Below are 14,351 nucleotides of genomic sequence, written 5' to 3' on the forward strand. Positions count from 1 at the left end.
TATCTAACGATTATAAATAAGATGGTGAGCAAAAATGCACTTCCAAAAATTCACCTTAAATTCATTCTTTCTCGACATGTATTCTGAAAAATGCTGCAACTCATAATTATATGTACTTTCATTGTGAGGCTAAGATCTCATCCTCTCTTTTTTAGTGTAGATAATATCATTTGTAAAAAAAATAAAAAAACGTCCGAAGTTTCACATGTATATATTCTGATTAGTACAGCCAATGCTCATTCTTTAGGGTTATGTTGTCATCTGGACTAAAAATTTAGACCATGGAAACACAACTCTTGGTTTACATCAAGCAAATTAGGCTAAGTTGGAAACTTGGACTAGACTGTTAAGCCAGATGTTGAGCTCGTCCGACCCTCCAAGAAGCTCCGCCCATGTTGGCTCCGTCCCTAACCTAGACCACTCATTCATGCAAAAATCAAATTCTTTTTCCAACATGCAAAAATCAATCTAATTAACGGTAAAAAATGACAGTTCGATAATATAAGTATCTTAATTACGTCTCGCAGATAATAATCTGACAAACTAATTACTTTTCTCCAGCTAATTAAGTTGGATTTTAATTCATGTGCAAGCAAAATACGACATCTCCTCCTACTTGAGCCTCTCGTCTTCTTGCAGTCAGTTAAGCTAAAAAAAATTCCCCATTATAATTACCAAAATTTGAGTAAAGTAAATAGTGTTTCTTTTTCTTTTCTTTTTTCGCGGTTGTAAACACAAATAAAAGTGGTGGGAACCAAAGTGCCGTGTATAAATAGTAGATACAAGCCAGCACAAATTATCAACTTGTACAAGCACCATCAATTTTGTAGGAGATTTATGCTCCAAATTAAAAGGCAAAGCATGCGAGCCTGATGGGTCATGCTTCTTCTTCTTCTTATTCTCTTCTCCTATATATTCTCATCGACGATCGGCCTCAGATTCCCACCACTCTGTCTCTCCCATTTTTTCTCAGCCATGTTCGCTTTTGCAGCTGGTTCTTCCAGGTTCATCTTTCTCTCATCCTTTTTTATTTCCTTCATTTTTTTCTGCTTAATTTGTTTTTTAAATCCATCAAGCTATTGCCTTAATCTTGTTTTTGTTCTGAAACTTCTTGAATTTTATGGATGATTCAGTCCTTCATCTTCTGGTTCTTGAGTTGCTTCTGATCACTTTTCATTCACGTCACAGACATCCTCTTAAATTACAACTGTCGGATCGATTAAATTAAAAAATATCAAAAGACAAAAATTAACAATAAATATATAAGAAGTAAAAATAATGTATAGATAACACACTTTATTTTTAATTCATCGATTATTTTTTTTTTATGTGTCCAAAACACGGAAAGATTGTTATCAAGTATTTTTCATATATTTATTAGCACTTTTATTGTTTGAGATCAACTCCGCCTATGTCTTACATGGCCGGTCCCAAGCCCGGATAAAGGAGGAGGGGGAGGGCGTCAGGTAGTCGACAGCCGGCACTCCATGATCACGTCGAATCCTTATGAAAATGAATCCAGAACAAAATCACGCTAAAGCTAGGGCGTCACCCGTAAGTGGCGCGCTGTGTGGCCCGAGCACAGTGATAAGTGAGCAAGGGTCGCTGTATCTCCATCGGCACCCGGATGCAGTGTTAAATGAGCAAGGGGGCCATAGAAACTTCTTTTCGAACGACTCCACTCAAAGTTGTTTGGGAGCATATGCTCCTATCAACTTTACCCGGGACACACAAAAGAAGTACTTTGATCCTATTAGACGGGGGAGGGTGAAGAAGCTAGGACAGAAGGGTAGAGTTCAAGAGAGCAAAATGCGTTTAGGAACGTGGAATATAGGAACCTTAACGGGAAAATCTATGGAAGTAGTGGAAGTTATGGTGAGGAGAAGGATAAATATTATGTGCCTACAAGAAACTAAGTGGGTTGGTAGTAAGGCAAAGGATCTAGAAAACTCAGGGTTTAAACTTTGGTATTCGGGCACAAATAGAACGAGAAACGGTGTTGGCATCATCGTGGACAAGACCTTGGTACAAGATGTTGTAGATGTCAAGAGGGTAGGAGATAGAATCATGGCAATCAAGATTGTAATAGGACAAGAACTTATCAATGTGATTAGTGCGTACGCACCTCAAGTAGGGTTGGATACGAGTTCGAAGGAGAAATTTTGGGAAGATCTTGGAGACTTGGTGCAAGGAATTGCTCAGACGGAGAAGTTATTTATAGGAGGAGATTTAAATGGACACGTGGGCAGGGAGACAGGCAACTATGGAGGTTTTCATGGTGGCCATGGTTTTGGGGAGAGAAACGAGGATGGGGAAGCTATCTTGGATTTTGCAATGGCATATGATCTCTTCTTAGCCAACACCTTCTTTAAGAAGAGAGAAGAACATGTGATCACCTACAAGAGTGGGTCGTCAAAAACACAAATAGATTTTCTTCTAATGAGGAAAGGGGATCGTATAACTTGTAAGGATTGCAAAGTTATACCAGGAGAGAGCGTGGCTAATCAACATCGCTTGTTGGTGATGGATGTACATATCAAAAGAGTAAGACAAAAGAACAAGACTTGGAAGTGCCCAAGAACTAGATGGTGGAATCTAAAAGAAGAAAAACAAGTCATTTTCAAAGAGAAGGTAATCACCCAATGTGTGTGGGATAGAGAGGGGGAAGCTAGCCAAATGTGGGATTCCATGGCTAGTTGTATCCGAAAAGTAGCAAAAGAGGTATTAGGAGAGTCCAAGGGCTTTGCCCCACACCAAAAGGAATCTTGGTGGTGGAATGAGGAGGTACAAACAAAGGTGAAGGCTAAGAAGGAATGTTGTAAAGCCTTATACAAGGAGAGGACCGATGAAAATGGTGAAAGGTATAGAAAAGCGAAGCAAGAGGCGAAGAAAGCTGTCAGAGAAGCTAAGTTAGCGGCTTACGACGATATGTATAAACGACTAGATACCAAAGAAGGAGAGTTGGATATCTATAAACTATCTAGAGCAAGGGAAAAGAAGACAAGGGACCTAAACCAAGTGAGGTGCATCAAGGATGAGGATGGAAAGGTTCTTGCTACAGAGAACGCGGTTAAAGACAGATGGAGAGGTTATTTTCATAATCTTTTCAATGAAGGACATGAAATGAGTGCTTCTTTAGGGGAGTTGAGTAACTCAGAAGAGTGTAGAAACTACTCTTTTTATCGTCGAATCCGGAAGGAAGAAGTGGTTGTAGCTTTGAAGAAGATGAAGCATAAAAAAGCAATAGGCCCAGACGATATACCAATCGAAGTGTGGAAACTTTTGGGAGAGACAGGTATAACATGGCTCACTGACCTTTTCAATAGGATTTTGAAAACGAAGAAGATGCCAAATGAGTGGCGAACGAGCACTTTGGTGCCTATCTACAAGAATAAGGGCGACGTACAAAATTGCATGAACTATAGGGGTATTAAGCTAATGAGTCATACAATGAAGCTCTGGGAGAGAGTCATTGAGCATAGATTGAGGCAAGAGACACGGGTTTCGGACAACCAATTCGGGTTCATGCCAGGGCGCTCAACCATGGAGGCAATCTATCTCTTACGAAGATTGATGGAAAGATATAGAGATGGGAAAAAGGATTTACACATGGTCTTTATAGATTTGGAAAAAGCGTATGATAGGGTCCCAAGAGACATTCTTTGGAGGATTTTAGAGAAGAAAGGAGTACGAGTAGCATATATCCAAGCTATAAAGGATATGTATGAAGGAGCAAAGACTGCCGTAAGAACTCATGAAGGACAAACCGAAAGCTTTCCCATAACTGTAGGATTACATCAAGGCTCATCCTTAAGTCCTTACCTTTTTGCGTTGGTAATGGATGAGTTAACAAGACATATTCAAGATGATATTCCTTGGTGTATGCTTTTCGCAGACGATATAGTGTTGATAGATGAAACTCAGGAAGGGGTAAATGCAAAGCTTAACCTTTGGAGAGAAGTGTTGGAATCTAAAGGTCTTCGCCTAAGCCGATCAAAGACAGAATATATGGAGTGCAAGTTCAGTGCAAATGGAGGCCAAAACGAGTTAGGGGTGAGAATCGGAGATCAAGAAATACCAAAGAGCGACCGTTTTCGTTACCTAGGATCTATCTTGCAAAAGAACGGAGAATTAGATGGAGATCTCAACCATAGAATACAAGCTGGATGGATGAAGTGGAAGAGTGCATCCGGCGTGTTATGTGACCGCCGTATGCCACTGAAGCTTAAGGGAAAATTTTATAGGACGGCAATAAGGCCGGCGATGCTGTATGGCACAGAATGTTGGGCGGTGAAACATCAACACGTACACAAAATGGGTGTAGCGGAGATGAGGATGCTTCGTTGGATGTGTGGGCACACAAGAAAGGATAAGATTAGGAATGAGGATATCCGGGGTAAAGTAGGAGTAGCCGAAATTGAAGGAAAGATGAGAGAAAATCGGTTACGGTGGTTTGGACATGTGCAAAGAAGGCCTACTGACGCTCCGATTAGAAGATGCGACGATGGGACAGAGGTTCAGGGCCGAAGGGGTAGAGGAAGACCTAGGAAAACTTTGGAAGAGACTCTAAGAAAAGACTTAGAGTACTTGGATCTAACGAAGGACATGACACAGGATCGAGCACAATGGCGTTCTAAGATTCATATAGCCGATCCCACTCAGTGACTTGGATTTTCCAAGTCTCCAACCGAGAAGTTTTCCTCACTCGGAAAATTAAGGGAACACTACCCCAACCTACATGCTCCACTCAGAAAGCTTCAACATACAAGCTTCAACAAAAGAAAATTCAAAGAACTTAGCGAAGAAGGCTTTGGTGTATTTAACACAATACGTTGAAATGAAGGAAAGCTTATTTATTGATATCCCCGATAAGCTACAAATATGTACATATACATGAGTCAAAATAAACACACAAGAGGGAGCCTTCACAAAGGTTGCTTAGGAGAAGTCTCAGCAGTCGGTAGAGCCCCAGAAAGAGAAGGCACCGGAGGGGGATCATTTGGAGCCTCAGTACTGGACAGAACCCTAGAAGGAGGAGGCATCAGAGGTTGATCATTTGGAGCTTCATTACGCGGTACAGCCCCAGAAGACGAAGGCAATAAATGCCTTTGGAACAAACCTACAAATCTCTGATGATCAAGTAAAACCTGACCATCAGTTTCCTTCATCTGGTCAAGCTTCCTCTTCATGTTTGTAACATAGTCATGTGCGAGCCGGTGCAACTGTTTATTCTCATGCTTGAGCCCTCTAATCTCCTGTTTGAGACTCATCACTTCAGCCGCCAATGATTCAACTTGGCGGGTTCGAGCAAATAGGCGTTGGGCCATATTAGACACAGAACCTGCACACTGAACACTGAGAGCCAGCGAATCCTTAACAGCTAACTCATCAGACCGTTTGGAAAGTAGTCTGTTATCTTTGGGAGTGAGAAGGTTCCTGGCCACCACCGCAGCGGTCATATCATTCTTCATCACGGAATCCCCAACGGTAAGAGGACCAGTAGGGGAGACGAAGGATGGGCGCCATATGTTGTCTGGAGAAGGCGGGGCTGCCTCTTCAACAAGGTTCAAGTCAAAACGACGGTCGGAGGGGCCAGACATTTTCAAAGGTGTTGAAGAGAGAAGAGGTCGGACAAATCAAGATCTTAGAAGTGCAAGAATGAAGCTTCTACTGGTGGAGATTCAAGTGTGCTTTGGAACTTAATGTCAGCCCTTATAAAAATCTGCACTCGACGGAGCTTCAGAAATCGAAGAGGCGCCTGCTCAGAAATCGAAGAGGCGTTTGCTTTCTCAAAAGCTGGGCTGCTTAGAGATCACGAGGGTTGATCTCAGAAATCTAAGAGGCGTTTGCTTTCTCAAAAGTTGGGCTGCTCAAAGACCACGAAGGCTGGTCTCAGAAATTGAAGAGGCGCTCGCTTTCTCAAAAGCTGGGCTCCCCAGAGACCACGAGGGCCGATCTCAGAAATCGAAGAGGCACCTACTTTTCCAGCCTTGTCAGCACCTGTCACGCGCACACTCAGCTTTGCGGAAATTATGGGCATTCTGTCGAAGACTTCTGGGGAAGTAGAAAACACATGAATCTTACTGTTCAATCACCCACTTCCCACACGCAACAATAGCTCATGGGTACCACAGAAAACTTTGCCAAAGTTCTCTGCCAAAGTCGAGCACGTGAAGCTTGCAGCTCCCACTACATCGCTCTGACCAAGAAGGGTAAAAGAATAGCAAAGAAACAGCACTAACAAAGTTTAGACCCATAAATTTTGAAGGTCTAGCTACCATATTATTACCCACAAGGGTAAAGGAACAGTACCACTGCTGGATAATTGGACAGTCCCTGTGTGTCAACCTCTGTGCTTCGTGGCAAGGTAGACTAGCAAACATGCCCAACCTTTACTCACATTCGAGAAAACACTCCCAATAAGATTGCTTGCTCCAAAATCGAAGAGGCACCGTCCTCCGAATCTCGAGAGCCAGACTCCCAACATGACTACTTTCTTAAAAATCGAAGAGAGGGTAAAGGAACAGTACCATTGCTGGATAATTGGAAAGTCCCTGTGTGTCAACCTCTGTGCTTCGTGGCAAGGTAGACTAGCAAACATGCCCAACCTTTACTCACATTCGAGAAAACACTCCCAACAAGATTGCTTGCTCCAAAATCGAAGAGGCACCGCCCTCCGAATCTCGAGAGCCAGACTCCCAACATGATTACTTTCTAAAAAATCGAAGAGACACTGCTCCCCGAATCTTCGAGAGCCAGACCCCCAGCGTGACTGCTTTCTCAAAAATCGATGAGGCATCGTTCTTCGAATCAATCGAAGAGGCGCTCGCTTTCTCAAAAGCTGGGCTGTTCAGAGACCACGAGGGCCGATCTCAGAAATCGAAGAGGCACCTACTTTTCTAGCCTTGTCAGCACCTGTCACACGCACACTCAGCTTTGCAGAAATTATGGGCATTCTGTCGAAGACTTCTGGTGAAGTAGAAAGCACATGAATCTTACTGTTCAATCACCCACTTCCCACACGCAACAATAGCTCATGGGTACCACAGATAACTTTGCCAAAGTTCTCTGCCAAAGTTGAGCACGTGAAGCTTGCAGCTCCCACTACATCGCTCTGACCAAGAAAGGTAAAAGAATAGCAAAGAAACAACACTAACAAAGTTTAGACACATAAATTTTGAAGGTCTAGCTACCATATTATTACCCACAAGGGTAAAGGAACAGTACCACTGCTGGATAATTGGAAACTCCCTGTGTGTCAACCTCTGTGCTTTGTGGCAAGGTAGACTAGCAAACATGCCCAACCTTAACTCACATTCGAGAAAACACTCCCAACAAGATTGCTTGCTCCAAAATCGAAGAGGCACCGTCCTCCGAATCTCGAGAGCCAGACTCCCAACATGACTACTTTCTCAAAATCGAAGAGAGGGTAAAGGAACAGTACCATTGCTGGATAATTGGAAAGTCCCTGTGTATCAACCTTTGTGCTTCGTGGCAAGGTAGACTAGCAAACATGCCCAACCTTTACTCACATTCGAGACAACACTCCCAACAAGATTACTTGCTCCAAAATCGAAGAGGCACCGCCCTCCGAATCTCGAGAGCCAGACTCCCAACATGATTACTTCCTCAAAAATCGAAGAGACACTGCTCTCCGAATCTCGAGAGCCAGACCCCCAGCATGATTGCTTTCTCAAAAATCGAAGAGGCATCGTTCTCCGAATCTCGAGAGCCAGATACCACAGACCACTTTTTCAAAGTGCTCTGACAGAGTTAAAACATGTGAAACTGACAGCTCCCACTACCGTGCTATGACCAAGCAGGGTAAAGGAATAACATTACTACTTGTTAGGGAGACTCCTATATATGTCAACCTCCATCCCCAACGGACAGGCAGACCTGCAAAAATGCTCAACCCTTCATCATATCTGAGAGGGCACTCCCAACGAAGCCTTTCGAAATATTCAGCTTTCTTTCCCCCCGATAATACCTCTGCAAACAAGCTATACTAGAGCAAGAATATCTCATATCATCAGGGTTAAAAGCAAGAGTATCCCATATCATGCTTTTTCCCTGTCTTTTCCTTTGGCCTTGTTTTTACCTGCAAGACAAGGAGAAAGAGAGCAATCAGTCAGCACTTGGAATCAAGCTTCCAGCCAAGAACTGACTGCCTGGAACCCCTTACCTGATTACTTACCTGGCATTGCTCTCGAGTACTCATCTTCAACATCTTATGTTTCCAGGGAAGATTCTGCATCTGCTTGAGGAACAGATAGGGCAAGTGCGAAGGATACAAGGAAGCATGTGGAGACAAGCGTAACAGCACACGTGCCGATACATCCATTACTCTGTCAAAAGCAAAAGTATCCCATATCAGCAGGGTGGAACGTACTCTAGATTTGATGGACTTGTTTTGACCCTCAAATTCTTCAGTCGGCCTTATACTCTGGAGGAAACCAGAAAACCCTCCAGCTCAGTTCAAGAATAAGCCTGTGGAAAGTTACTTCTTCAAAAGCAAAAGTATCTCATATCATCTCTTCTCATTTTTCTTCTCTTTATCCTTCATGCTGCTGCAAGATGGGGAGAAGGTGAACAATCAGTCGGAGCTCTGATTGCTTACCTTGTCTGTCACCTCTTTCAGCAGACCCCCTAGCTCGGCGACTTGGGGGACTCCTACTACATGGTTTGTATCGCGCTTGACCAAGCCTGAAACTACAAGTAAGCTTCAAGTGAAATTGATACATTACCTTGTGCATCTCCACCAGTTAAAGATACCACCCCTGGATGGAGGAAGAGTACTTCCAGAGAAGATGCCACATCTACCTATGAGACAGATAAGGCAAGTCAAGACGACTCCACACTCCGATACTTAGAAGTTTCGTGATTACGAGATCATTCTCCCACAATATTTCTTAATGTCATTTGTACTAAATCATTCACTTGTACTCACTAAAGGAGAGCTTGAACCTATGTACTTGTGTAAACCCTTCACAATTAATAAGAACTCTTCTATTCCGTGGACGTAGCCAATATGGGTGAACCACGTACATCTTGTGTTTGCTTTCCTATCTCTATCCATTTATATACTTATCCACACTAATGACCGGAGCAATCTAGCGAAGATCACAAAAAGCGACCGTTTTCGCTACCTAGGATCTATCTTGCAAGAGAACGGAGAATTAGATGGAGATCTCAACCATAGAATACGAGCTGGATGGATGAAGTGTTAGAATGCATCCGGCGTGTTGTGTGACCGTCGTAGGCCACTGAAGCTCAAGGGAAAATTTTATAGGACGGCAATAAGGCCAGCGATGTTGTATGGCACATAATGTTGGGCGGTGAAGCATCAACACGTACACAAAATGGGTGTAGCGGAGATGAGGATGCTTCGTGGGATGTGTGGGCACACGAGAAAGGATAAGATTGGGAATGAGGATATCCGAGGTAAAGTAGGAGTAGCCGAAATTGTAGGAAAGATGAGAGAAAATCGGCTCCGGTGATTTGGACATGTGCAAAGAAGGCCGAATGACGCTCCGGTTCGAAGATGTGACTACGGGACAGAGGTTCAGGGCCGAAGGGGTAGAGGAAGACCTAGGAAAACTTTGGAAGAGACTCTAAGAAAAGACTTAGAGTACTTGGATCTAACGGAGGACATGACACAAAACCGAGCGCAATGGCGTTCTAGGATTCATATAGCCGACCCCACTTAGTGGGAAAAGGCTTTGTTGTTGTTGTTGTTGTTGTTGTTTTATTGTTTGAGATCGAATCAATCATTCATAGTTTTGTAGCCCAAAGAGGGTGACACCAATAGTGCATACGCAGTTATCTCTCAACCACAAAAATAAAGAAATGTTTGTTCTGTTTTTGGATTTTTCCGTAACTTCATTTTTGTCTGGGAATAAACTAAAGCTATATTTTGCCTCTGAAGCAGGAGAAACTTTTTAATATGACGGTTTTATTCGGTTTTTTAAACAACGATAAGATTATATAAATTCATTTAAACTACATAAAAATAGAGAGTTTGAATACAAAATATAATAAATATGAATAAAAATATATTATTTATCACGATAATTTAATACTTTGGATTTATTACCTCTCAGTATACAGTGAAATATCTTAAGTTCTAAATCTAATTTCGTGGATGACGAATTTGATACTAAATTTGGTTGTTTATTGTGTGATTTAACTTAACTTCTCATCTTCTCAGTATAAAAATATCAATATACTAAAAAAAACAAAAAAAAACTTTTGGATTTATTTTTATTTGTTTTTGTCAATTAAACTTTTTCTTTATTCTTTCTCTTGATGGTGATATTGTTTTCATGCATATGAATTCGCATATCAGACTCATATCCACCAAATTAAGAGTGTCCATACTCTTAAATAAATGTCTTTACTTTTTTTTTCCCTTATTAACCACTGTCGTTTTACTTTGTGTTGCCATTTGGTTCATTGGCCTTTCGGGGTTGTCCTTTATGTCTATCTTCTTTATATATGCTTAAGACAAATTCTGATTGAATTTGGACTCTATACACATGTTAGGTTTCACTGTATGCCGCCTAATTAGCTGTCATTTTTTTATTATTAACGATTGCGTTAGTAAATGTTATGACAAATTCTAATTGAATTTGGACTCTTACACATGTTTAGGTTTCACTGTATAATGTCTTGTTAGTTGACAATCTTTTTTTTATAAACAAGAGCGTTGGTATGTTAAATTGTCATGGGAAAGGAGATTGGTAAAGATTGAACCCTCATCAAGGTGCATAGATATCATTGTTTTCCACCACCGTGGTAAAACACCATGTGTTGTTAGCTGTCAATTAGTCTAATTTAATTAGTATAGAAACTGCTCTGAAATAAGAAATTGAAAGTGAACCAAATTCTAAATCATATTATATAGATTACTTATATATATCTTAGATTTGGTTTCCTACTCATTCTAAATCGTTCCATGCATGCATCCAAAATAATTTTGCGTCAGATCCCAACCTTATTAAGATTTTAATAAAACCAAATTTAAAAGGAAAAAGGACATTTATAGTTAGCCAACTCAGTTCCATTCCATCTCAATTAGCTTAAACCGCAAATTTACAATTAATTAAAAAAATATTAACATTTATCTCACCTGGGTTAGATTCAGGGTATATCTATATGGTTGGATTGCCAATTTAGCAGAAAACAACCCAAATCTGAGTATATAGTAAAATTTCATGGAAATTAAGAAGGTTTTAAACAGAACTACTACCTAGAAATTTCAAAACATATGTACAAAATTGTACAATCCTTAGAGATGCGCAGTGTGATGGGATTGAATCGAGTAGTGCCAAATGTTAGTACCTTCATGGCTATTTCCTCCTCCCCATGTCATCAACTTTCGGTGTCTTTCCTTGTAATGCTCAGAATTCCACCTGTGATTTTTGCTTTGTATTTTGCTTCCTTGGCTAACCTTTTGTGCCCTCTCCCTCTCTCTCAGGATTTTTCTTTTGTTTTAGTAGGACTGCTGAGAAGTTCAAGCACCTCCTATAAAAACACTGCAACGCAAACACATTAGGTCAGTTTTGAACAAAAAAAAAAAGCGAAGTGCGAAAGTTTAGACTCGAAAAGAGTAAAGAAAGAAGAAGATGGGTTTCTGGACGCTGTTGGAGGTGGCTTGCATGCCAATTTTCCAAGTTCTCATAATCAGTGTGTTGGGAGCTTTGATGGCAACTGAGTACTGGAATCTTCTCCCATCGGGCGCCCGAAGGTCCATGAACAAGGTAGGCACATACATGTTCGGTTTTTTCGTACATAAGTGAATTCTTTTGCACACAAAACAAAAGCAAATAAGTACGTGATTTTCGAAAATGCAGGTTGTGTTTGTGGTGTTCACTCCCTCACTGGTGTTTGCAAATGTGGCCAAGACTATTACATTTGGGGACATTGTTTCATGGTACGTTATGCTGCATTTTGTATTTGGTCTTTAGTCTTTGCAGCATTTATTTTCTCTCCAATGTAGTCAATTGCAGTATTTTGAAATCATGTCATCAATATGTCGATGAAATTATTGATATCGACCTTACAATATTTGATACGTTGTCAATATGATTCAGGTGGTTTATGATTGTCAACGTCGCGCTTACCTTTGTAGTTGGAGGGATTCTTGGATGGATTGTGGTAAAGATTTTCAAACCAAAACCTTACCAGGAAGGTGTGATAATTGCTGCAGTCTCATCAGGTAAATAGTCAATTTTTATGATTTATTTCTTTCATCTATTTCTTAGCAGCAATATAGTAGTTTGCTTATCAAGTAATCGCCAATCTTGTTGAATAGCAAACTTGGGAAACCTTCCCCTCATACTTGTCCCTGCAATCTGCAATGAGGACGGAAACCCCTTTGGCAATCATAGTGTTTGTAGTACGATTGGACTCTCATACGTATCTTTTTCCATGGCGGTAATGCAATTATTAAACCTCTACTGTACATGATCTAAAGAGAAAAGGAAGTAATTTGAATGCTAAATCAAAAATTACTTGGTTATTGCAGCTTGGTGGTTTCTTCATTTGGACCTACACTTACCAGCTGATTCGAACTTCATCTATTACATGGAAAAAGCTTCAAGCAGCCGAGGAAGCTCAGGAGGCCACAAAGAGGCCCAACACAGATTTGGATGCTAACGGGGATACTCACCTTCTCAAAGGAGAAGATGAAGAGCAGGGTGCTATTGTAGCGTCTGAAACTTCTGTAAACCAAGCTGTAAGTACCCTCATATATTTAAAATTACAGCAGTCTAGCTATATATGTCGTATATATGCATATATTTACTCAGCCTGGTTGTTTGGACAATCTGGATTACTCAATGACAGATAGTAGCCCCTGATGAATCAAACGTACCATTCAGCCATAAAGTATTAGCATTCGTTCGCCAGATTTTGCATGAGTTACTGGCACCACCAACACTTGCTGCGGTGAGTTTTTCTAACATTTTTTGGCTATATTTCAAGGTCTTCGTAAGACCTCAAGACTGATACAGAACTGAATGGTTCGTTATCTTGTATTACTAGGTTGTGGGATTCGTCGTTGGGGCAATTCCATTTCTTAAGAAAATAATAATTGGTGACGACGCCCCTCTACGTGCGATCGAAGACTCTATTACACAACTCGGGTAAGTACCATTCAGCTTAGAGCATAAAAATTGCTATGTTTAAATTAAGACTTAGCATCCCTTGATGTTCAATCAAACTACTTCAAACCAAAAACATCCTCTGCACAATGTGTAAATTAACGGTAAATGCCTTACGCAGGAACGGTACAATCCCTTGCATCACACTCATTCTCGGAGGCAATCTGATCCAAGGTAATGGAGCTATATTCGACCTCGGAACTACTTTCTTAGTTTATGGGAGGGGAGACATAATCTAACAAAGTACTATATTACTGTGTGTTTAATTAAACAGGCTTACGTAAATCAACGATCAAACTCCCTGCCCTCCTCGGAGTGATTGTTGCCAAATACGTAGTAATGCCTGCAATCGGTATTCTCATTGTAAGAGCAGCAGACAAACTAGGGTTTCTCCCATCAGACCCCTTGTTCCACTTTGTGCTGATGATTCAGTTTACCCTGCCGCCTGCCATGAATATCGGTAAGCAAATTGCATCAAGTGCTCGTAATTCCCACCATCCTCAGTCATTCGACGAGGGAACTTTCAAAGTTTGTAACAATTTCGTATAAAAGTACTTACACGAATACGTGATGCTACGCAGGTACGATGACACAGCTGTTTGATGTGGCTGAGGCAGAGTGCTCAGTGCTCTTCCTGTGGACGTACTTGGTTGCAGCCTTGGCACTTACCATTTGGTCAACAATCTTCATGTGGATCTTGTCTTGAACTTCCTTGAGCAGCAAGCAATCCCTTGGGTTATTCTTCCCACATTTTTCGATTCGATTGTCCAATTTGAATTAATTATTTTTATTTTTGGGGTATGATTTTTGTGTGCATCTGTACATCTCATGGTTTGATTTATTTACATGGTGTGTAGGAGTAGGGATTAGGGTTTCATTAGGTTCTTCATAGCTCAATGTGTCTCAAGGACAGCTTTATAACATAATGCATCCGTATGCATTCGTGGAATCGAAATTAGTATACTGTTATGATCCTTTGAAATACACCGATCCAACGAGAAATTTTTAGTGCGACAGTCGCACCCACGTGGGACTACTCTAATGAGAAATTTGATACTTGCTCTTGGACAAACTGGCAGAAAACTGATGTAAACTACTGTACAACCAGTTGAAAAGTCTAAAAGCATAGTGTGATTTTCACACTTCTAATTTCTCCAACTGCACTCTTCCAAGCAAGAGGAGAAA

The 14,351-nt window shown here is 41.0% G+C and overlaps 1 protein-coding gene across 2 annotated transcripts; it reads left to right on the plus strand.

Annotated features, from left to right (window-relative positions):
* Positions 1-715: 715 nt before the first annotated feature.
* LOC103455518 (protein PIN-LIKES 5-like) lies at positions 716-14,172 on the plus strand. 2 transcript variants are annotated; one of them, XM_029089880.2, is made up of 11 exons: positions 716-1,004; positions 11,480-11,762; positions 11,856-11,935; positions 12,096-12,220; positions 12,317-12,438; positions 12,530-12,739; positions 12,850-12,951; positions 13,048-13,148; positions 13,288-13,340; positions 13,441-13,626; positions 13,748-14,172. In XM_029089880.2, the coding sequence occupies exons 2-11, from the start codon at positions 11,628-11,630 to the stop codon at positions 13,870-13,872; spliced, it is 1,239 nt and encodes a 412-aa protein (XP_028945713.1). In that variant the 5' UTR covers positions 716-1,004; positions 11,480-11,627; the 3' UTR covers positions 13,873-14,172. The 2 variants fall into 2 exon arrangements, with proteins under 2 accessions (XP_028945713.1, XP_028945717.1); XM_029089884.2 differs by having other exon boundaries at positions 767-1,004; positions 11,502-11,762.
* Positions 14,173-14,351: the final 179 nt, after the last annotated feature.

This window comes from Malus domestica, chromosome 02, assembly GCF_042453785.1.
Source record: "Malus domestica chromosome 02, GDT2T_hap1".
Classification (NCBI taxonomy): Eukaryota; Viridiplantae; Streptophyta; class Magnoliopsida; order Rosales; family Rosaceae; genus Malus; species Malus domestica.

Excerpts from the sequence above, each read along its gene's own strand:
- LOC103455518 (XM_029089880.2), top strand. The coding sequence starts at position 11,628 with ATGGGTTTCTGGACGCTGTTGGAGGTGGCTTGCATGCCAATTTTCCAA. Across the intron at positions 12,439-12,529 it reads ACGTATCTTTTTCCATGGCG|CTTGGTGGTTTCTTCATTTG; the intron begins GTAATGCAATTA and ends TGGTTATTGCAG. Across the intron at positions 13,149-13,287 it reads GACTCTATTACACAACTCGG|GAACGGTACAATCCCTTGCA; the intron begins GTAAGTACCATT and ends TGCCTTACGCAG.